The sequence below is a fragment of the Astatotilapia calliptera genome, chromosome 7 (genome assembly GCF_964374335.1).
Source record: "Astatotilapia calliptera chromosome 7, fAstCal68.1, whole genome shotgun sequence".
In the NCBI taxonomy this organism is placed as follows: Eukaryota; Metazoa; Chordata; class Actinopteri; order Cichliformes; family Cichlidae; genus Astatotilapia; species Astatotilapia calliptera.
In genome coordinates this window covers 53,485,480-53,510,203 of record NC_137428.1, presented here as the reverse complement: position 1 = coordinate 53,510,203, position 24,724 = coordinate 53,485,480, and the positions used below count along the sequence as shown (strand labels likewise).

Genomic DNA, 24,724 nt, shown 5'->3' with positions numbered 1-24,724 from the left:
TCCACTTGTGTTCCATCTCTGATCCAACAGGATTAATTACACAAACAACAGAAGCCGTTTCCCCCTGCTTTCTACGCTCCGCGGGCTTCCTCGTGTTGAGCATGGTGTAGTCAATCTTTAGTGGGAACAATGGAGATTGCATTATGGTGTATTTTCTGGAGATATGAATACAGATGTGAGCTTGCCTATGCTGCCATCTTGTGATTGCATCTGGACAAGTACAGGATGCAAACAAGGTGAACTCGAAGAGAAACCCTTTATTATTTATTTGACGCAACACTGTATCGTGATATCGAGTTAAAGGTAAATGAAGACCTTTAGGAGAGTCGATTTTAAATGTTGGTTGCACAGTCTGAAGTTTGCCGGGAAGAAAGTTTTCAGCTCTCAAATATCTAAAGGGCAGCTACTCAGCTGAGAGCTGCGGTGATCGAAAAGAAAAATCCTGACAGCTGCTCAGACAGAGGAACCAGCAGTGGTCAGAAAATAGCTGCATGATGAAACTATGGAAATGTAAAACGTAAGAGATGCCTCTTGCAGAGCCCGCGAAGCATCTGCCAGCACAGCGTGAAATCAAATAAACCAAATCATTTTCATCTGGAAAGTTAGCAATTAAATCTTTATTAGGTCTGCAAAGACTTACCAAAAAAAAAAGGTTAATATAACAAAAAAAAGTCAATTTTGTCATTCTTAAATCATACAAAACCATACTGTATCACACTCTAAACACTGTTACTCTAGCATCTGTTTAACATTCGTGTACTTGTGCCATTTGGGGGTCGCTCAAGGACTTCTGAACCACAGTGCTGCCCCCACACCCGTCTGAATGTGGATGCATACCTGTGAGTGTACACGCACACATCATCTGAAGTTTAAACAATAATTTGGCACAATAGCTTCTCTGCCATCAGTAATTCTGTAAGCAAATGTCCTTGCAGGTTTTCTTGCATGTTTAGTAGATTGTGATCCCTGCTGAAGAGCAAACAGCGGTGCCAGAAATGAAGCACTGAATGATGCATGCACATGAGGAGGAAAGCGTGGAGGGTCAAAAGGGATGGAGTCTTTTTGTCACTGTTGCTGTTGTTTTTATGGTACAGCCACTTTGTACGGGCTTCCTGGCACGTTATCGTCGCCCCATTTAACAATGACGGTGTAACTGCCCTTGTCCTTCACGGTATAGGTGACGTTATAGAGCTTGTTGCCCATGTGCTTGACGTAGACCTCCTCACAGGGAGCATGGGGTCCGTGCACGCCCACCATCAGCATGTTGGTACCTGGATGGAGCGGCAAGAGGGAGATTTAATGATAGTGGTCTACAAAAGCTGGTGGTTGTGCAAGTTTAAATATTCTTTTATTCAGCCAATGAAAAGAAAATGTATGATGTCAGAGAGGTTTCCTAAAATGACAAAGTAACAGAGAAATATTCCTCGTTTCTGCAGTTCATCATGACCTCTGTGATCACATTGTCTTGTGTTTTTTATACATTTTTATACTCTTTTCAGGAAATTAGACTTTATGTTTCTTGCGTAGCATTAAATATTCGAATATTACACTAAGTTTGCAGCTGTCTGCCGAAAGAAAATGAGCAATTTAACATTTACCAGCCATCTATGATGATGATGTTAACAAATTATTTGGTTGAGCCCGAAATAAGTGAGGGAGGTAGTGTAAAAAAATATAGAGAGCTTTGATTGTATCAGAATTTTAGGTTTTTATGATGATTTATTAATGTATTAATCCCTGACTCTCTTCCACAGTTTGTCTTTTGTCTTTTCTTCCTCCCTTCACTAGCAGCCGGTCACAGCATATGGATGCCCCTCTCTGAGCCTGGTTCTGCCGAAGGTTTCTTCCTGTTAAAAGGCAGTTTTTCCTTCCCACTGTCACCAAGTGCTTGCTCATAGGCAGGTGACCTGATTGTTGGGTTTTCACCTTAAAATATAAAACACCTTGAGGCAACTGTTTTGGGGAATTGAAACTAAATTTGGACTTTTATATTGTGAAATATGTAAATCCAGATCCCACTCATTCACTGCATAAAAAACCTGAGATTACTGAGGTCATAGCAGCTTAAAACTACGTGTTAACATACGGTTACAGTGTGAATCATTTAATAAACCTCACTTTGGTGTCTGTATATACCAGTGCTCAAATCCTGCTTTTTTTCTGTATTCACGCAAAATATGTTCGATCTCTATCGCCTCACCTGCTGTGCTGCAGTCGACAGTAAAATTGTTTTTCTGCCCAACCAAAGCCTTGGACAGCCCTGTTCCACGACAAACCACCTTGCTAGCATCTGACGTCATTTTGGATGAGGTGGTAGAAGAGGAGGAGCTGTAAGCACCACCCACTTTGGATGTTTTGGTAACCGTTTCGACCAAGACGGAGGAGGTCTCGTGGAGGCTGTGTCCCCCAGAAAGCCTCGGGCCTGCGGGAGAGAGAAAAAGAGAAAGAGAAAGAGAAAGAGAAAAAAAAAGTTATCTCCAGCCATCATGGCTTAATCCAGACATTACATAACACACTGGGTATTGACAAAGATATGAGGGAGGAAAAGCTGCTGTTTATAGGGAGAGTTTTTCCTCAACGGAAACATTCAAGGAAGCCCAAATTGGAAAAGATTTTATACCACTTTCAAATAAAGTGAACTTTCAGGGACTCTTGGGAGTTGTTTTCAAACTTGAAAGCATTTTTATGTAACACTAATAAAAAAAAATGGGAATGTTTTTTTTCCGTCAGCCAGTGACAGGAATATATTGCTGCAGTGCAAGAGAAAAACAGCTTTTATCTAAGATGAACACGGAGAAGCACACACGTGGAAGACGTGACATTTTCATTACTTCTGCACTTTTCAGAGATGCACTTATCGCTCAATCGAAGACCTATCATGCAGATATATACTGTCAAGCACACCTGTTATTTTGGCTTTGAAAGGGCTGCCCACTATGTGCTGTGGCCCGCCGTATTTGATGGTGATGAGATAGTTGCCGGGTGCCATGGGTGTATAGGTGATCTTATAGCCTTCAGGACACTCCCGACAGTCCATCTTGACCTTGGACGGCCCGTCGATGTTGACCGACAGAGTGCCGGAGCCTGCGTTACAGGTTTTGACCACAAACTCTGAGGGTACACCTGTGAGAAGAAAGATGCAGATGTTTGAAGGGCTTCCCCCTTGTTGCAATTGTGCAAGAATATTAACAATAGCAGGAGCACATGGTGGTGAATGGCAGTGAAATGCACCTGTGGTTCCCCCTTGCAGTCCAGGGCCATGTGCAGTCACCATGCCAGGGTCTCCAATAAGCCCTGGATCTCCCACTCGCACTTTGAATGGGCTCCCAGGAATGTGGCATCCATTGAACTTGACATCTATGGAGTGAACTCCGTTCTCTCGTGGAATGAAGCGGATTGCACTCTTGTCTAAAAACACAAGAGGAGACATTTCTGCTCTTATGCTCACAGATGACGCGTTGAAATGAAAAAACCTGAGTTATCTCTGTTGTGCAGCCTACTTAATGCTAAAAGCTGAGGGTGGTGCATACCGCTGTCAAGCTCGGTGACATAGCATTCCTCAGAAGAGCCAGAGGGGGTGTGGACTTTGGCATCAACCACACCTCGGGCGCTGTTGCGCTGCACCATGAAAGATGCCTCTTGGTTCACCTTCAAGTCTTTCTCCTGCAAAAGACAGGTAATAATAGGATCACAAAATGTGTGTGTGTGTGTGTGTGTGTGTGTGTGTGTGTGTGTGTGTGTGTGTGTGTGTGTGTGTGTGTGTGTGTGTGTGTGTGTGTGTGTGTGTGTGTGTGTGCGTGCGGCCCACACATTTAGGGACACAATGTGTGTGACTCATCATGCCTGAACGAGAATAGATAGAGCATTTGCGTGTGAGAAGCAGAAAAGGTCAAAGATTACAGCGAGGCGTTTAGCGTTTTTTGCCCCACAGATGGACAAGAGGTCCTAGCAGACAGAGATAGCGTGACATTTTAAATGCTGCTGTTGCACTTTACCTGCCTTTTTCATTTTCTAGTGCGAGAAAAAGTGCTCTGAAGTGGCATTTCAGTTAACTAAAAATACATGGTTTTAGCATCGTTGGCAGCTGTTACGGAGACTATGAAAGCAAATAAAACAACATCTGTCTGCCACTGACACCGATATCGTGAGCTGTCAGAGGTATCTTTATCTTCAGCTCACAATTTGCTTTCTTGCTTTCGCTCAGACGGAAACACAATCACAGCAGAGCAACTGAGTGCTCACATAGCACAGCTTGTGATGCCCCACATTACAGAGGGACAGTTAATCCAGCCCTTCATCACTGGCCAGCATCGCAGTATTATATTCATGGGTACTGCTCCAGCGCTGGCATTCAATTACACTTCAAGGGCAAAGTGCTTTTAGAAAGATCTGCAACCAATCGCACATTATGTCACATGCCATCTGCTATTCTACCTTGATATTCTGTGATTGCGTATCTATTTTGTCTGTGATAGCTGCTGAGACAAATAATTAATGTGACTATTGACAGCTGCGTATGTGTGTGTGGAAGTGTGCATATGTGTGCGAGAGCTAACCTGAAGGCTTGTGACAGTGAGCCTGCGGGCCTCGTCTGACAGTGTAGCAATCGGAACGATGAAGGGGCTGTCAGGGATGTGCTCGTTGTTGAACTTGATTGACACCTCGTAGTCACCTGGGGAGGCAGACAGGTTATTTACTTCCACCATCAAATGAAGTGGAGGAGGCTCACAGGAATTACTGAAAAGCTTAGCAGCTCAGAAACAAACACACACACACACACACACACACACACACACGAGTCGCACTGCTAAAACATTCATGAGGAAAATACCACGGCTGTGTGTGATAGAAGTTCTACCTGGTTCTTTCACTATATAGGAGACACCGCAGGAACCATCTTTTCTGTCCTCAAATGAGATTTCAGCCTTGCTGGGCCCCTCCACGGCAATGGACAGGCCACCAGCACCTGCCTCTCTGGTCCAGATACTAAATTCAGCTAAAGATGATAAAGTAAAGGAGAAGGTTAATCTTAAGGAAGAAGAATGTCAAAACACAGTCATTCCCGTTAACAGCATGGCTGTTTACAAACAGGAAACTCACAAGGCGCTCCAGCAACGCCTCTCTCCAGCCCGGGACCGCCTGCGCGGACCTTGTGTGCTCCACCCTCCCCCATGGGACCCACGGTGAACTGGAAGGGGCTACCGGGGACGTGCTGGCCTCTGTACTTGACGTTGACTGTGTGGGGTCCGATTTCCTGAGGGATGAAGCGCACACTGTAGGTGCTGCTGCCTCCATCCACGATGTCGGCGTCCACTGTTTTCCCACTGGGGCTGGTCACCTGAGCTGTCATGGCCTGGGAACCACTCTCAACTGGTAAAACGTCAGATCAGAAACAATCCAGGATATATATAATAGGCATAGAGTACATCGGTGATTTAGCAGGCAGCTAAAGCTGGATTCAGAGCTAGACTCACCCTCAGGTCTGGCAGTGATGCCGGCGAAGCTGCTGAGACTCTCTCTGCCTAGAAAGTCTCCAAAAACATCTCTGAATGGGCTTCCTCTTCCTCCCACCTGAGTGCTCTCCTCCACTCGTACTTCCCTCTTGGTCTCTCCACCGCGGATTTTGCTGATCTCTGTGCGTTCGGTGCGGGTGTAAGTGTGGCTGCTGCGAGTGAATGTCCTCGTTAGCCTCTCCTGAGCTGAAACCATCTGGAACCAGTTTCCTAGAGCAAGGAAGAAGCAGTGAGAGTATAAATGTAAAAATACCGTAGCTTCATTTATTTAAAATCGCTCCCCGTTGTTCCTCTGCTCTCTAACCATTTCTAACTGGCTTCTGTGCTCACCTGGGATCTTAAGGTTAAGACCGCATGTGCTTCCCACTGACGCAATGGATGAGGCCTGTCTCTTCCTAGTAATACTCTCCTTGATCCTTCCCTCTCCGGTCACCTTCACTGTGAAAGGACTTCCTGGAAAGAACACGCACACACACATATGCAGATTTAATTCATTTTAAGATAAAAAAATATCCTCTTTTTTTCCCAAAGTAAAAGATTCTAACCTGGGATGTGCTTTTCTGCAAACTTGATGTTAACAGTGTAACTTCCAGGCTCTGTTGGGCAGTAGGTCACCCTGCAAGTCCCATCCTCCACATCTTCACAGTTGATGTCCACTTTGCTCGGACCCTCAATTGACAGTGCCAGACCTCCGTAACCTAGGCAACAGATTTGACTGTTTATTTGCTTCTTTTTTGTAAAACTATGTCTGTGTGTCATGTACCATTTAAAAAGCATACCTGCATTCCTAGTATCCACAAAGAATTCAGCCATTTCAAAAGTGTGTGCCTCCACCAGGCCTTTACCGAAAGCCTTCACCCTGCTGGCCTCACCAATCTCTGACTGGCCAACCATGATTTTGAAAGGACTGTTGGCCACATGCATGCCATTCTTCCTAACGCTCACTTCATGCTCACCAACCTCCTTAGGAGTGAAAGAGATGCCTGTGGGCATAAAAAGAAGGGTCAGAGGAAAGAAATTCAATGCGACCAACCTGGGAAAAAAAAGCCTAAATCCGTCAGGTGAATCTTATCAATCTTCTACTCTTCTTAGTCTTTGTGTAACAGGAAAATTAATATCCCACCGAGGTGTCTGTTGGGCAGTCTCTTAAGTAGGCACGGCTCTTCGTTGCCAGATGGGGCTCTGATACTGGCAGTCAGAGAGCTCAGATCAGTTTCTGCGATCTTTAGGGACACATCGGCCGCTGTGCCGACATTCAGCTGGGATGTTCTGGTTATGGAGTCATCCCCTTAATTAAAAAAAGAGATGATTTAGATCTTTGTCGAGCCATAAATGCAAGTGATAGTTTAAAGATTCAATATATACATCTATGTGTATAGTGTATACATATTATAATGTACTTCCTTACCAGTGATCTTGGCAGTAAAGGGACTGCCAGGAATGTGCTTGTTGTCAAATTTGACAATGATATTGTAGTCTCCAGGTGCTGTGGGCAGGTAGGACACAGTGCAGGTGCCGTCTTTGTTGTCCTTGCAGGTGATCTCAGCCTTGGAGGGGCCCTCCACTGCTAGCGACAGACCACCTGAAAGGGACACAAAAAAAAACTTCCGCTATGTATTTTTTCTTTTCAGTTGTCTCATAAATATCACTAAAAAAAAAGCGTATGTTCTGCTACCTTCTCCTGCATTCTTCGTGACCACTGTGAAAGTGGCAGCCTTGTTGACCATGCCATAACTCAGACCTGGGCCATAAGCAGTCACCACTCCACTGTTCACTGCATCCACAAAGAACTGCAGAGGGCTTCCTAAAGAGTGCATAACCATCAGCAACCAGTGATTAATACTGCATTTTATATTTTTAAATCTGGAGCAAAATTAATCAATAGCACTAAATTCCGATCCATCCATCCAACATGGTGTGCTGCTGACCTGGTATGTGGTTTCCATCATATTTGATGTCCATTTCGTGCAGGCCTTTCTCCGTGGGCTGGTACTTAATAGTGATTGTGCCATCCTTATTGTCAGTGATGTGTGGGCGAGCAGTCTTGCCAGAAGGCATCCGCACTTCACCTGCAGAGGCAAGACGGTTAAATGTCAGTGACCTAAAAAATAAGATATTTTGTGGGCATGTGTGTGCAGACTTTTTGTGTGTGTTTGTCACACCTGTGATTTCGCCTTGCTGTGGTGTGAAGGGGACGAGAAAGTTAACGGGACGGAAGAGAGGATCCACAGTATCCCGGGGAACGACTGGCTCATTTGTGGCCTGTCAAGGAGCAAGAAAAAATGAACTGTTGGTTTCATTCGACTGAATGTCAGTTTAAAAGCACACAGAACTGTGGCAGCTAGCGAATAATCCTTTACTCACCATCACATGGAAGGGGCTTTTAGGGATGTTTTGTCCCCCAAAGCGGATGGTAATTACATATTTCCCAGGTTCAGGTGCTGTATAGTAAATGTCAAAGGTGCCATCGTGGTTTTCCACCACATCCATGTCCACCTCCATCCCCTGTGGGGTCAGAACCTTGCAGGTCACCTTGCCTTTCCCAGCAGCCTTGGCATCCACTGTTATAACTGTATCCTCAGAGGTCTGCAGCTTTTGCAGACTTGCTGTTAAGGACAGAGAGGAAAGAAGGATAAGTGGTAAAATGTGCTGCATTGATTCCTGTAAAGTCTTCCAGCAGTGCAGTGCAGATATAAAAGCAAAGCTTTGGATACTCACACACGCCGTGTCCTCCAATAGAAACTGCGGAAATAAAAAAAGAGCATGATGGTTAAAAAAACATGAACATTAAATTAAAATTGCTGATAATATTGTTATTTATCATAAGTATTTTCCTACCTGTGACGCGACATTTGCTGGCATCTCCTGTGGGCAGAGACTGGATACGGTATGGGGAGTAAGGGATCTCATCTCCTCCATATTTAATGGTGATAGTGTAGGGGCCAGTAGAGTCAGGCACATAGGAGACCGTGTATGTGCCATCCCTGTTGTCCTGGATGGTTGCATTCTTTGGCTTTCCCTCTGGGTCCTGTGACCAGACATTTCATGTTTTTTTACATAGTGTCTTATTGTTTAGAAAATACTGTGTAATAGGAAGGAAAACCTACCAGAATCTGCACAGTGAGCAGTCCCTCTCCAGCGTCACGAGCATCAATGGTGAACTCAACAGGCAAGCTAGCGGGCACACCTTTGGTATCGAGACCAGGGCCACTGGCACGTACTTTACTGGCGTCGTGCCCAGGCTGAGACATTACCTTGAATGGACTGTTGGCGAGGCCAGTAGCAAATATAATTACATTTTCAGTGTGACAAAAAGGTAGAAATGGGACACAAAAATGTGTTTAGCGCTTCTAAATCCAGACACAAAGAGCAGAGATTTAAACAAGACATCAAAACAAATTGCCTGGATTACTCTTATACTCAGACTCTACCTGTGTGGGACTTCCTGGTCAGCATATTTGACTGCTACAGTGTACGGGCCATCCTGGGCTGGAGTGTAGTGAACTGTGTGGGTTCCATCACCGTTATTCTTCACACCAACAGGCTCCACGGTCCCTAGAAATAAAGACATGCCACATAATTACTGCTATTTGTCACTCACTTGGTGCATTAATGACAGTTTTTCTTATTAATAGAGCCCATTCACACCTGTTGGGCCATAGAGTTTGACATCCAGTGGGGCCTGTCCAGCCTTGGTGCAATCCACAGTGAAAGTCTGAGGAACATGGGCTCTCACTCCAGCGCCCAGACCTGGACCTGAGCACTTTACTTTGCTGGGATCCACGGGATCCTTAACTGGCACACGGAACGGACTGCCGGGGATCGGGTGACCTCCGTAGTTAATATTCACATCGTAGTCTCCAGGAGTGAAGGGCACATACTCCACACTGCAGCTGCCATCTTTGTTGTCCTTGCAGGATATTTTTGCCTCTGAGGCTCCTTCGATGGTCAGACCCAAGCCTCCTGTACCAGCACCCCTGTGACAGAAGCAGACAATTTAAAAAATGTTCACACTGGGGTTCTAATATACTCTCTCTCTGTGTTTTATCCACAAAATACAGAAAAAGAAAAACATTTTAAAGAACATGCAAATATTCTTTATATTCTTTTGTCTTATATGTGGTTCAGCAGTACCTGGTCTCCACGGTGAAACAGTTTGGTTTGTTGGTTATTCCTCCCTCCAGACCCGGTCCAAAGGCACGGACCCGGGTTGGATCACATCCCTCCACCACAGACACTCTGAAGGGACTCTTAGGCACCGGCGCGTCATTATACAGCACTTCAATCAGATGCATCCCTACACACAAACGAATACATCACTTACAGGTCTGACGCCAAACCTCTGTGTCTGCTTGTTTTTAACACAAGAATATATATATATATATATATATATATATATATATATATATATATATATATATATATATATATATATATATATATATATATATATATATATATATATATATATTCTGTTACTGCTTCTTAAATTATGGGCCAGACAAATTCCCTTTTAGGTAGGTAAACATCTGTTTATTTATAAAAGACACTATCAAAAGCGCAGACGCTCGGGTGAATGTACAAGGCGTTACATCTGTTCCCTATTCATTATTCTGTTACAACATTTTTCTGACAGAGCCCTCTCAGTAGGCCTACACACCAGATTCCCAGCCACACTGCTGTGATATTAGAGCATGTCTGGTGGTAGAGAAGTGCTCTGTGATATCTTTGCTTTGTGCTATAGGTCTCTATTAATATCCCCTGTCATTCCCCTGCTGTACTGCTGTGTGCAGGCAGCCTTCAGCACACATACATACCTGGTTAAGAGCTTCTGTGCGCACTATTTATAAAACAGAGCCTGTCTGACTCTCTGCTTCCCTGCTCTCTGCCCCTCACATCATTGCACCACTGCATCATTCTGTATTTATACCCCCCTCTCTCTCTCACTCGCTCTTTCTTTTCCATCTCTTTAGCTTTATTCCCAAATGGCGCCCAATGCAAGCAACTGTTAGCGATTTTTTTCTGTCTGTATGAACTCTTTCACATGCCCTGTCCATGTAAAATCCTCCATTTATCTGCATCGGGTCAAATCTGGACATTTTTCACCACAGTTTATGTATGATCTAACATAATGACTGCTCCTACCATCCTCGAACGCCGTATATTCCACTCTGTAGGTGCCGTCTCCCTTGTCAGTAATGTAGGTGTCTGTATTGGTGCCAGAGGGGTTGATAATGTCAACCTTCACGTGATTTCCTCCAACCTTGTTGAGGGCGCGCGCATCCACAATGAAGTGGGTTGTGACTTCTCTGAGAACACCTAGAGAAGAAAATAGGCCTTCAGGTGCTGAGATATTAGATATCTTTACTAATACTTATTTCTGGGCAGTTGGCATATATGTTAAGGCGGTAACGACCAATAAAACAAACCTTTATGTCTATAATGTAATGCAGTGATTTATTTTGAGGTGATTTTGTCATGTGTACCTCTGGGCTCCACTCCAGGCCCGTAGACGTGAACACCCGTGGTGTCAACAGAGGGCTCGACCTGCAGGACCTTTGGAAAGTGGGGAATCACGTTTCCGCCGTACTTGATCGTGATGGTGTGTGTGCCGTGGAAGGGTGGGATGTATGTGACAGAAAAGGTGCCTTCAGCCGTTTTCTGGATGTGCACTTCCGCCTTAACCCCAGTCTCTGACACAATCTCGATAGTGAGCTCGCCGTCGCCTGCTCTGGTACAGTCCACAGTAAAGGTCGCTGGTTCACCCGCCTTGGCCCTCTCTAGACCGGGCCCACTAGCCGTCACCTTGCTGGGGTCAAAGGCTGGGCGGACTGCAGCTTTGAAGGGAGAGCCTGGAATGTGCTGCTCTGCAAACAGGATGTTGATGGCGTACTCGCCGGGCTCAGTGGGCAGGTATGCGACTGAGCATGTGCCGTCACCGTTGTCTTGGCACTCAATTTTTGCCTCGCAGGGACCTTCCACCGTGAGGCCGAGCCCACCTGCACCAGCTCCTTTTGTGTCAATAGTGAATGGAGCTGGTTTACCCACAACCCCTCCCTTCAGACCTGGGCCGAAGGCTCGCACCTGTGATGCAACAGTCAAGTTAGTTTGCGGGAGATGGTAGAGAAACATGTCTTCATACATAGTGCAGAAATCTATACAATTTTCATGATCTTTTACCTTTGATGGATCAGCAGGCATTACTGCTTCAACCCCAAAAGGGCTTCCCATCACAGGGTTCCCATCATAGCTGACATCAACCTTGTACTGCCCCTCTTCTGGGGGAATATACTTCACACTGTGAACGCCTTTGGCTTTGTCTGATTCCAGCTTGCACGGGATTGGTCGGCCAGAGGGCGAGGTCATCTTCACACCTACGTTGCCCTGCCCACCAGCGTCCTTTGTGTTAACTGTGAACTCCTGATCCTTTCCAACCTCCACTTCTGCATGAAAGAGCACAATAAATTTACATAAAACATGTAATTATACAGTTAACTGGACTATAGATGTGTGATGGGTTATAACTTACTGGTATCTAATCCCTCCACTTTCACTTTTCCAATATCCATAGCTGGCGACACTGTGATGTGGAAAGGGCTCTTGGGAATGGGATCTCCTCCGTGAGTCACGGATATTGTCATGTTGCCCTAAAAAATAAATAAAAAAATTTAAAAAAACACCAGAAGAAGAATGAGTATTTAATAATGCATGGCACTACTGTGAATAATTCCTTTTCTAATCTAACTGGACATCGAGCAGAGGTCCGCTGTACCTGTTGAAGAGCCGTGTACTTGACAGTGTAGGAGTAATCGTGGTTATCGATGATCTCAAAGTCACGAACTGCCTCTCCTGGGCCTGACGCAGCAAAATGCACCTCAGGCTTGGCCTTGCCAGCTCCCTTTGTGTAGATATTGAAGTGGGTTGGAGTGCCCACCTCCACACCTGAAACGCACATGCGTCTTGTCAAATTGTTCTATTACTTTGTATCAAAGCTAGAGCATTAAAGCAATGTAACGGAAGTGGTTGCGAATGTAAATACCTATACAGTGTAGATGTCACGAAAGCTCACCTGTCTTGTTGAGGCCAGGCCCTTCTGCTCTCACCTTTCCAGCATCGTGGGAAGGATCCACTTTCACTTTGAACGGACTTACTGGAATTTCCTGGGGAATACAATTACCAAGTAATGAAAATGAAAACTACTGATAATTTTACGGCCCGGCCCCCTCAGCTCAGGCAAAAACTGTTTTCTTACCTGATCTGCAAACAGCACCATGATGGTATATCGGCCTGGACCGGGTGGAGTGTACTTGACAGTGAAGGTGTCATTGTCATTCTTGATGATGTCAAAGTCGATGTCAGCCTCGGCAGGCCCAACCACCCCCGGGGCGCATTTTATTCCAATGCTGATGTCCCCTAACGGTGCATAACAATGAGCACAGTTCACAAAGGTTATTTAAAAGTTGAGCGTGTGAATATATTGAAGCAGTCACTCAACTCCTCTGGCTTTATTTATAAAATACTGTCATCCATTTCAAATAAATTCAGCTTCACAGATTCACTTATTCTTCTCTTTCTGTGCTCTATATTTTTTTTACATTTGCATGGTGCAGCACTAGTTTCTTTAGGGTCGACTAAACTTAGGAGTGTTTTTGTAACCACCCACATCATCTCCTTGTTCAGGCTCACCTTGCCCAGCCTCACTGCAGTCCACAGTGAAATATGTTGGCTCGTTAGCCTTGAGCCCCGTCTTCTCTACTCCGGGCCCATAGACCTTGACTCTGTCTGGATGAGACCCCTCTCCAACCAGCACCTAATGAATTCACAGTGTACTTGAAGCAGATGCAATTGATTGAAGTACAACCACTGCAGTCCTCTTATTTTGTCTATATCTGGTGAAGTATCATCCTATTAAATAGACTTAATTTCGAGAGCGGTATAAAGTCATGTGTGCGCGCGTGTGTGTGTGTGTACATCTACAAGTCTCTTACCCTGAAGGGGCTGCTGGGCACATTGACCTCGCCCCAGGTGATGATGATGGTGTGTTTAATGGGCTTGACAGGAGTGTATACACAGTGAAATGTGCCATCTCCCCTGTCAGTGATCTTGATGTCTATGGTGGAGCCTTCAGCATCCTTAGTGGATACAAAATCTTGTCAGGTCTGGCTTGTACACCCCACATGAATATAAGTGACCCACTCCTATGAATGCAAAACAAGGATTCCAGGCCATACCTGTGCGTAGATCTTGAGTTGACCCTTCCCAGCCATGCGGGCGTCAACAGTGAATTCGGCCGGTTTGTTCACAATGACACCAGTCGGCTTCAGGCCTGGACCATAAGCTTTCACCTTGAAATACATTATTTGGGATGCAGTTGAAGATCTCGGCGATGTGATTTGTACTTTCTCAGTTTATAAGTGATATCAGCTAGACTTACCTTTTCAGGGAAAGCATCATTGGCTGCGGGCAGAATGTGAGCCATGAAGGGGCTGTCCTTGATGTCTTCATCGTCACAAATGACATGGACAGCATAGTCACCGGGCTCGGTGGGCCAGTAGCGTACGTCACAGGAGCCATCGCCCTTATCATCACACTCAATTTTAGCTTGTGATGGGCCTTCAATCGAGAAGCCTGAGAAAAATGAAGCATTCACACGTATAAAGCTCAGATTTAAAGCACTGAAGAATGGTATTACTTTTCTTTCATAAGAGCTTGCATAACCTGCACACATCTTACCCAGCGTTCCAACTTCAGTGCCAATGGCCTCTACCACAAAGTCAGCAGATTTTCCCACCATGCCAGTCTTCAGACCAGGACCCCAGGCCCTCACCTTCTGAAAACCTGCCTCCGCACCCACCTGAACTTCGAAAGGGCTGCGGCACACAAGAAGAAAAAGAAGTATACACAATATTACCTGGCACAAATGTGATCGCGCATTATTAATGAATCGCTGAAGGCAACAATAGGACCCTACCTGCGTGGGATGGGCTGGCCTCCCCAGGTGATGGTGATTGTGTATTTACCAGGTTTAAGGGGGTAATATTCACACTCATACACGCCGTTCCCCACATCTCGCACTTTCACTTGCTCCTCTGCTCCAGCTGAAAAGGAATAATATCAGCTCAGACGCATTTTATGCATTTCGTTTTGTTGTTTAGTGCCGTATCATACGCGTATGTGAATGCAGACAAAGGGCCCAAACAAAGGAAATCATTCTAAAAATGCACGAGGAGGAGTGATGCAGAGAACAGAGCTGTCTGACTCACTTGGTCCTTTGACTGAGACGCTCAGTGCACCGCTGCCGGCTCCCTTGGTGAAAACTTTGAAGTCTGCAACCTCCTTTACTCTCACACCTGTAGGCTGAAGCCCTCTGCCAGTAGCTCTGCAAGCGTTTGGGTTTATGGCTGAAAGGAATAACAACAAGTGTGAGAAAAATATTCAGCAGCAAAAAAAAGCAGAGTAGCCAAGAGCTGATTGCAGCAATGTTAGTAGCAAATTCCAATTGAAGTGTTGAAGTGGGATTCCACAAATGTTGACAGACTGAACCTGTAAATGAGAATGATGCTTTCTGCAGCACAAATTTCAGTGCAGTGCTGCACAAAATATTGACACATTACGGGGCATCAAGGAAGCATCCGGCAACATTTCAGTCAGTCACTCTGAAATGTTGAGGGCAGGCTTTGAATGGAATATTGGCTGAGGCAAATGCAGCCATGATGAAAACAAACATGTCGACAGCACAAGCACAGATATTTTAAGAGAGAGGAGCAAAGACAGGCAGGAAGTGGCTGAAATTCTAACTGGGAAAAACTGCAAACTATGTGTACAACACTGCATTTCCTCTCTCTCTCTCTCTCTCTCTCTTTCTCTCTGAACATGACTAAACCACCAAGCTTCAGGACACGGGACGATAGAGCAGGCGACCAAGCATGGCATAAAGCCACGGCACCAAAAACTCAGAGGAAAGCACAGAGGGGCATCTGCAGGGCCTGGCGCACAGGATTGCACTGTGTCAATCTGGCTAGGCAAGAGGCACAAGCTCCTCCAATGAGACAATACTAACTTGGACGGTCAGGTTTTGGGGGAGGAGCCCCCGTCGCACCCTTCGCTCCAGGAGGGGTGCGCACTGACTGAGGAGTTATCGGCAGTGGCGCTCCCTTGGGAGGAGCAACAGTTGGAGCTAGAAATGACAAATAGGAAGGATTATGGACTTTACAGGGTGGCTGTTTCCAGGATAAATAAAGTTGACTGTGATGGATTGATCACCGCGACACTTACAGCACGGTAAGAAATCAGATTTGTGTGACACTAATTTACAACACAGACAGATGGCTCACCCTCTGCGATGTTGACAGTAAAAGGGCTCTTGGGGATCTCCTGGCCTGCGAAGAGCACATGAATCTTGTGAGGGCCCTCCAGAACAGGACGATAGGTGCAACGGAAAACACTGTCCCCTTTGTTTTCCAGGATGAGCTCCACCGTGTCCTTTTTGCCTTGAGGATCGACGATGACCACACTGACATCGCCATTACCAGCACCTACGTTTGCCAGAAAACCATTGATTATTGGAGGACTGTTGTTTTCTATATGATTTCAGTAAGCAGTGGGTGTTTTTTTCATGCTTACCAGCTGTGTAGATGTCAAAGTATGTGGGTTTGTTTGCCACATTGCCTGTGGGCTCCAGACCTGGTCCCCTGGCCTGGACTTTGCTCGGGTCCCCTAAAGCTTTTGCCACATTCACTGTGTACGGGCTCTTGTCAATGTCCTGGCCTGCAAACAACACTTTCACCTAATGTTGAAGGAAAAAACAAGACAAATTGAATACAGAGTCCGTTTTATCCTGTCGTGACCGTGTTTATAGTTAAAACACATAATAAATATTGCCAGTGGGCTCTCACCTTGTGAACTCCCTCAACTTTAGGAACATAGGTGACAGTGTAGGTTCTGTTTTTGTCATTGTTGGGTTTTACTTTTGCCTGAAGAACAAAAAAGTCAAAGTGAGAGACATTTAGTCAAAGATGAGCCAATTTTTTTGTGTTGTTGCAATGGTCACAATGTAATATTCATAAACTGTATATAAAAGCTGGCCATATCTTCAATTTCTGAAAAGTGACACCAATGTGTCTGCCTTCAACCAGCGCTCTTTCTGATTACTAGAGGTGGGAATACCCATACAACCCACGGTACTCAGCATATTGCAGTTATTAGTATTTTGCAATGGATGATTAGGATAACGGTTAAAGCTAAGTGTGTCCAGTGTTTGTTGTGTGCATTCGAGCTGATTCAATGTAAGTTTACTCAGCTCGCATCATCTCAGGATGGTGGTGTATGAGATGAGCCCTCTTGCTCACTGTATTTCCAGGGAACTTAAATGTATTTGATAAAATATCGAGTTTTTTATCGACACAAAGTTGCCAGACAAAATATTTTTCCCTGCCCCTACGACCTACTGTTCTGTCTGCTATGAGTCCATATTCAATTCAGTTCAATTTTATATACACCACAACAGTTTCCTTAAAGTGCTTTATATTGTAAGGTGGAAACCTCAACATTCAGACAACCCTCTATGAGCAAGCCCTTAGCGACACTGGCTGGAGTGAGGGAAGGGAGACGGGACAAGGACAGGACAGGACAGGATATGGGTGAAGTCACTGTAGCTACACCCATCTTTTATATACAGTCTATAGTCAGATTAGGCATCTACAGAGTTAGAAAATCTTGCCTTTCCAGAACTGAGAGGCATGACAGGCTTTACACTTCTCCTTGATTAATCACGCTTACTGCCTGCTGCTAATGCTTGTTAGTGATTTCCATGTACGTGTGTATAATACTGGCTGTCGTGTGTTATTCCATTTGACAGTTTCACCTAACTACACCAGGAACATCGTTCCTAATTTGCTTTGGCATGTTGACAGTTGTATACAGACAAGCAGTAGAAAAAATCTCACTGAAGTGACAGAACTTCCACGGAAAACTAAAAATATTTCCCATCTATGTTTTTCTGCTGGGATGCAGCTTTTGTTTTGGTCCATTATGATGAGACGCAGCAGTAGTCATACACAACACCCATTTTTTTGGTTTCAAACCAATGCCCCAGTGTCACCTGGATTAGGTCATTTCTGGGCTGACAAAGTGAGGTCTAAATTTAGCATTAGGGTTAATAATTCAATAATTTGACTGATAATGGCACTAAAGAAAATGTAAACCTACAGTTTGGTACCCTGTACCTTTTTCCTGAGGGCATCATCTCATACTCGTTATGAAGGATGTGATTTTTGTCCTTAGTAATTTTCAGAGCCTGCTTTATCACTGACTCTTCAAATACCTCCTGGAGGGATGATGAAGGGGGCATGCCAACTATCTTTCCAGCCCTTTAATCAAATTTCGAATTTGGGGCTCTGAGCTTGACGAGCTTGCCAAACAACCCTTGGGTATCATGTATGACTCGCCTCCTCTTTGTGTCCCTCTGGATCCTCCACGTAGACCAGGACTTCACCACTGCCAGCTTCCAGAGTTTCCACAGTGAACACAGCTGGTTGCAGTACCTTGTTTCCATGAGGCTCAATGCCTGTCATATAAATATAGAAACACGAGGCATGTTTTTTCTTTCTCATCAGAGCAAACAAATAGGCCCCTCTAGATTACAATTATCCAATTAATATAAAGCATTGAGCTTACATTGCTGTGCAAGGCAGGCAAATGCAGTGAGAGTACAGAAAATAAATTTTTTAATGCAATCGGATAAAATATGAGTTTCTTTCACAAAAGCTTGGGGCAATGCAACACTTACAGACAACCAAATGCAACAAAGTGATGCACCACCAAAAAAGAAGTATTAAAAGGTTTCCCTGAGGGAACACACTTGTGTTACTGCTAAATTATCTATACAGTAACAGTACCTAGCATCACTGTTTTCAAGACTGAGAAGGTGAACATTCATTATTCATGTCATAGTACTTGTACGAACTGTTGTGAGCTGTTCATTCATTCATGTTGGGATGCCCACCTGGTCCATAGGCTTTGGCCTTGTTTGGAAAAAGCTGTCTGGGCTTGAGAGGAGCTCCAGGCTTCAGTTTTGCCTTAGGGAACTGAGACAGGTAGGTCATCACCGAGTGCTCGTCCACATCTGGGTCGACAATTTCCTCGGGGGCAATCACCTGAAGCGTAGAAATCGGCCAGCGTTAAAGCGGTTAGTCACACAAACTGGCTGACCTTTTCTGTGGGAAAAATTAGGTGTTCATTAAAAAACTGTTTTCAATTACAGACGACACGGTTTTGCTTTTAAGCAAAGACCACGATGACAGCTGTGACCATAAAAAGACAGCACAGCTTTATTTATGTCTTAATTAAACATACTGTCTTTTTTGCAACAAGGGTTTTGGGTTACTCTTTATACACATTTGCCTTATTAAGTATAGTGCAGTGGGATTTAATGAGGATTAAAACTTATTTATTCCCTTCACCCCTGCTCCTCTCCACCCCTTTAGCACTTGTTTGCCTGTCTATCACACACTGGCACAAAGCCCTGCGCCACACTGGTTATATTTAACCTCAGGACAGCAGGGTTAAGGATTGTTGCCCTCAATAAGCCAGCAAGGGGGGGATTTATTCTGAGCCAGACCTCTCCCACATCTCCTTAACAACACCACAATGGAATCCAGCCCCCAGCCCTGCAACGCCATGACATACAGCCCCTGGCTATCTCACCAATGCTAAGCCTCATGGAGAGTAACTAACCCTGTGCCTTAGACAAACAAGTAAACAACGCGCACGGTGCACATTTCAATACGGAGACTGGGTCTTACAGACGGGACTGAAAATATCGCACACTTCACATTGTTATTCTGATGAACGCAGGCATATTTACACCTCAGTTTCAGAGGCTGGCTCGGAAGGTGTTAAGAAATCTCACACCTCCACAAATTCACAAAATGAAACTCCTACACACTCACTTACTAAGAGCTACAATAAACTAAATGGAAATATTAGACCTGAGCTGGGTAATAAATATTTCATGGCATCCTCCAGCATAATCTCCCTGGAAAAAACTTTGGTCTCTTTATAGTTCTGTTGTTTTTCCCCCCACTTCAGTGTTGCCTTCCATGTGTATGAGATCTGTTTGCATTTGCAAATTAGGCTTCGGTTTAATCTGCCAGTAGTTGGTTTGTTCTCTCTGAACCTATGTCCCATGAGTATAGCTAAGTTGCCAATCAGAAAACTGAAGAAACACTCTTGCTTTTCATGTTGCATTGTTTCATGAGATCAGCCCCACCCAGCTGAGCTGCAGTACACTCAAAGGCAGTTTGTTACTGGCGTCTATCATGCATCTTACCTGTGGCACACCCAGCCAGTCATCAGCCTGTTGCATGGCTTCTCTGGCATTCTGCACAGGCTTGTTTGGGTCCCAGTCTGCCCAATCCGGACACAAACCTGACAGGACGCAAAAAGGCAATTTAGCTCTGGAATGACTGACGTAGGCGGTGTTAAACTGCACATGGTATAATAGGGCCATTTGGGTTGTCACTACTATCTCTCCAACACCTCTAACTACAACAGCGACTGACCTTACCCGCACTTCTGCTCTACAATCTCTCAGGACTGTTCAAAAGAAACAGCTTCGACAGACGCAGTGGCTAGCCTGCTCTGTGCCGCTAATGCCTAAATTGGATTAGTGTTGGCAATGGAGTGGCCACTCACTCAAAAGGCCCACGCAGGCACACCACAGAATACCATTATCCAATTAGTATGGACAAAGAACTATTGTATTAACAGGGTTGAGTTTACATGTGTCTAAAAGCAAGTTTTTTTCAGCACAACGCAAAATAAACCTTTATAAAAATGTCACGTGAGAGATGTCAGGGAGTTCCTGCCACCATGCTACGCTTGATGCTTTTAAGCCATGCCGTAAAGGCCATTTTAACACCAAAGGAGAAAAAAGCATCTATGCTTTAGTTGTATGAAAACTGGACAGTAACAGAAACTGTAGCTAACTGCATGTCAAACAGGATATCCTGTTGTTCAAGGTCAAGGTAACTAATGAACCAGCTCCTTGTACTTTGGGACGTGAAGTGGAAGCAGAGCCTCTGTGTTTTGGTTTTTCAGAACAGAGCTAGTTTCATCAGCTACCCTGCTGTATTTCGCTGACAGGACCTTGTATGGTCAGTGTTGCAGCACAGTGTTTGAAAGATGCGTCTCCCCAGATCAATGGCTCATGTAAACACAGTTAAACATGGTGTTGTACACTTCTCTTGCTACTCCTCCACCTTTCGCTCTGTAAAGCACAGCTAGAAGTGGGTTCTCTAGTGTTCATTGCTGGACACAGAAGCCTTAACTGGCAGAGATTCACATTGCGGCCTTGTGGTCTTTGGATCTGTGGCTTAGGCACCTCCCTGTGACAGATTATTCTGCATTTTGATGCAGGGCCAAGCATCCCCCTTGACAGAAGAGGAGGAATGATGCCCAAATTTGGGGGTGTTGTGTAGCAGCAAAGCTATAAACACTAAAGCTGGGCCTGGGCCTCAGGGCCTGATACAGTGAGGTTGAAGGCTTCAGTGACTGTGGGACAGCTGGCGGGGACATCCTCCGGTCATCAGCAACCTCTCTGCAACCCCATGACACTACCTGTTCTCCAGAGACAGATTACACTGGCTGACGTCTGAATCTGAAACGAGATGCGTGTTTGTGTGTGTGTGTGTGAGTGTTAGACAGAGAAAGGGTAAGAGAAACCAGGCCCCGATTTCTAAATGAGGAGACGAATTCTCCTGAGGAAGTGATAGCGTTTCAAATGGGCACATGCCCGACCTCAAATTCCACTAAGAAAAACTGCCACGCAACAAGCCTGTCAACAGACGCTGTGCATATTCTGACTCAGCGCTTGCACGACCTGACCTGTAGAGTCAGTCGATGCCACTACAAGCTTCTTACCAGGGGCACAGTTGTCAACCAGAGCTCCCAGGGCTTTGCCATCCCGCCAGTCACGGTTGAAATTGTTGATTGGCAGCTGAGGCACCTTGTTCTGTATCCAGCCCAACAAGCGCTGCTTCGGGGTCAGCTTTTTGGCCTCCTCATCGTCCTCGTCATCCCACATGGGCATGGAGATGGAGTAGTGGAGGATGAGAGTCCAGATAAGACCCAGGATCAGCTTTAGATTCCCATCCACAATGGCTTTGCTATCTGTAGTTGGACAACAGTGACAGCGGAGTTCATGAGGATTTAGAACTTGCTAAAAAAAATCAACACGATAAACTTTCAATCTCTGTTTTCATGCTTATGGGCCATCCTGATAAGATACTAGATAGATTTTAGGATAGTAAGATGTAAGCATAAGTGTAATCTATCAAATAGTGCTCCCCTGGCATTCTGCAGAGTTGACCAGGCTATTTTGGGTAAAAATATAAACAATGATGATTGACTGCTGAGAAGACAAGAATCTAATGCTCTTCCCTGTCCCCCACCACTCACCCCACCCCCCAAGTCCCTTTCTCTCAGACAGCTGTCTGGCTGAGGACCCCTGACAATCTGTCATCCAGTCACAATGGTAGTCTGAAGATAGTGACAGCTGAGGATATGTGGAAAGGGATCCCTCTCTGCATAAATACCACTTGGATTTCAATTACCTCCTGAACTTGTTGCGCGAGAGTGCGATAAATCAAATAGATGGAGATTAGATTCATTGACAGTTAGCGTGCGGCTCATTTCCTGAAGTTCATGACGGGAAAGTTTGTCAAATAGCTCCCGATAACATCCACTCTAATTTTCGAACTTCAGCCATTTAAGCCAAATAACCTCCGACGAGAGGCAGGACTTTAATGTGTAATCGACTAATCTCATTTGATACACCCCACTTAATTCACCGAGGCTTTAATAACGAGGCGCCTCTGATGCCAGTTGTTTATCACAAGAGCGTTTTATTGAGACTCTTCTAACTTTTCATAGATCTGCACCCCCCGACCCCCCTCTCCCCCCCCCCTGTCAGAAGGCAGTGTTTGATGTGTCGCTGTCTGACTGACAGAAGCAGGTGGCACAATGTGGCACAGTGTGGTTTTGATCCCGCTGTGTCCGGCACCAGCGTGGTCAAAGAGACAGCCATCAAATGGCATCTAGTTACACATGGTGACACATGAGCATCTAAGCCCGAGGTGATTTGTTTTTTTATGTTATTTTATATTTTTCTTTGTGTCTCTGGGTCACTGTAATGAGGCTGAGACATTATCTCGAGACGGCTGCAGTAACCCCATAGCGCTGCATGAAGGGAGATGGTGCTAGGAAGCAAAATGCCAGGGCTGTTATTATCACGCCCTGTTTCTGTCAAAGCAGTCTGACCTAAAGTGTGTCTGTACAGCTGCGACAACTGTGCCAGACACACACCACCATATTAACTCCTAGACACAATATTCAGGACATGTACTCTGCTAGACTTTGAGGTAATGCCTGTGATTGTGGCCTGTTCTTCCCTGTGATGAACAGAACTCCTGTGATTTGAGAGATGAGTGTTTTCCCCCGGTGTCATCGCGCACACCCGTAGTGCTCTTTCATTTGGACACGCTGTGGCCTTCACAGTCCAACGGCCAAAGCTTCAGATATGCCAGGAATTTCACTCAAGTGTGTGGCAAGGATCATTAGACACCAGAGCACAGAAATGTAATAAATACTCTCATTTATAAAACACAGGGTTGTCTACTGTCAGTATGGTGAAGCCATATGTCATCTTAGTTTTCATTTAGACCTAAAATTCTCCTCCCTGTTTGTTAAATATCTTTAAGAGGTGGCTTTCTGTTCACTCTGCTGGAGAAAAGTCTTTCTATTATGACCCTGTCGACGTGACAAAAACATCCACAAATCCACAACAATTTATTGTACCTTCAGCTCTCTGCAGCACTGTCTGATCCTCAAATCCCACCACAGTTAATCCTCACCTCACATACGTTGCTGATGGCTCTGGATAGAAATTGGCTATCAGTAGAGAGCCTCTGTGAGTTCTTTCTGAACCTTGACCTGACGGAGACAGCTGCCTGTGTGTCCGTGTGTGTAGCTGCTGTCCGCATGTATGAAGTGTGTCATTCTCATTAGCGCAGTCCTACTGAATTTCCAGCCCGTAATTTACCACACTGCTGCAGTGCGAGTAAGCAAAAGTAACAGTGTTGAGGCGCCGGGTTTTGGCCCTGGCACAAGTTAATGACCTCAGTGGCACCTCCACAATAATTTTCCAGTGAGCTGGTGACCTCTCTCAGCACTGCCTTCAAGGGGCCTGCAAAAGCCATGTTATTGCTGACTGACACCTGGCCTGATAACATACCAAAATAGAGTGTGTTTGCCATGGTCCTCTGTATGTTTTAGGATCTAGGCGACATAAATTTCTTTTTCATAACTTGTTCCTAAGTAATAGTGGCCTGTTAGGGTTTTAGGACAACAGTGAACTTTCCAAACAGCTAATAGAGCCCAAGGCTGGCTTACCTATTGAGACCAGTTTGATATGCTCTCTGTCCAGGAACTCTAGTGCCACAGAAACATTTTCCAGTTTCATCTGACGGAAGTTGGGTCTGTTGTGGTGCTTTCTGTACATTTTCTTCTGGCTCAAAACTTCCAAGAGCGAAATGAGCTTCAGCCCATCACTAAAATCCTTCTGCAAGTCGGTGACGGTCTTGTTAACGCACTTGAGGTGCTCGTTGCACCACCTGGTGAAGGTGTTCTGCTGGATCTTCTTCCACGGCGCGTCCTCGGCCAAGTCCTTCTCCGTGGCGGGCATCTCGTCCTCCTCCTCTTCCCCGAAATCAGTGGCCTGGTAGTACTGCGGGGGCAGCTGGTCGTCGCCGTAGTTGGTGCTCATCATGATGGCTTTTTCCGCGTCCACTTTTATACCTCGGTGACACTTGTGTGTTGAATTGTGCGCAAAAAAAGAAAAAAACTTTAGCGGCTCGGTGGCAAGCGCGCTCTCGCGGAGGAAAGTTCAAACTCGGATGAGTTACACAAAAAAAAAAGCAGCTTAGAGATTTTTCGGATGTACGTGCGAAGAAGCCTCTGGTGTCAGTGATGGATTAAATGATCCGAATCACAACGTGCAAGACAGCTGGTCGTCTGTTTTGTTTTTTAATTGGCACCCTCCTGATAAGTCGTCCCTTTTAATATGGCCCACGGGGGGAAAGAATGTCGCTTTTTCAAGTTTCGTGGCAGGTGAGCTGGAACAGCACCGTTAAGAGTTCCCTCTGTTTTAACTT

The 24,724-nt window shown here is 45.2% G+C and overlaps 1 protein-coding gene across 1 annotated transcript; it reads right to left on the bottom strand.

Annotated features, from left to right (window-relative positions):
• Positions 1-587: 587 nt before the first annotated feature.
• LOC113026564 (filamin-C-like) lies at positions 588-24,724 on the bottom strand. Its single transcript, XM_026175493.2, has 46 exons — positions 23,964-24,724; positions 21,435-21,683; positions 19,843-19,940; positions 18,517-18,667; positions 17,960-18,078; positions 16,409-16,486; positions 16,137-16,299; positions 15,848-16,048; positions 14,777-14,914; positions 14,485-14,611; positions 14,247-14,383; positions 13,948-14,141; positions 13,745-13,858; positions 13,502-13,645; positions 13,200-13,323; positions 12,766-12,926; positions 12,583-12,673; positions 12,286-12,455; positions 12,043-12,160; positions 11,694-11,956; positions 11,000-11,597; positions 10,659-10,832; positions 9,648-9,810; positions 9,162-9,490; positions 8,945-9,068; positions 8,621-8,777; positions 8,352-8,541; positions 8,232-8,255; positions 7,878-8,119; positions 7,676-7,775; positions 7,442-7,582; positions 7,189-7,317; positions 6,922-7,095; positions 6,637-6,801; positions 6,293-6,496; positions 6,059-6,211; positions 5,844-5,966; positions 5,475-5,723; positions 5,101-5,370; positions 4,859-4,996; positions 4,557-4,672; positions 3,531-3,663; positions 3,232-3,408; positions 2,905-3,123; positions 2,201-2,422; positions 588-1,271 (listed from the first exon to the last, which is right to left on the bottom strand). Exons 1-46 carry the CDS (start codon positions 24,337-24,339, stop codon positions 1,084-1,086), a joined length of 8,118 nt encoding a protein of 2,705 aa, XP_026031278.1. The 5' UTR covers positions 24,340-24,724; the 3' UTR covers positions 588-1,083.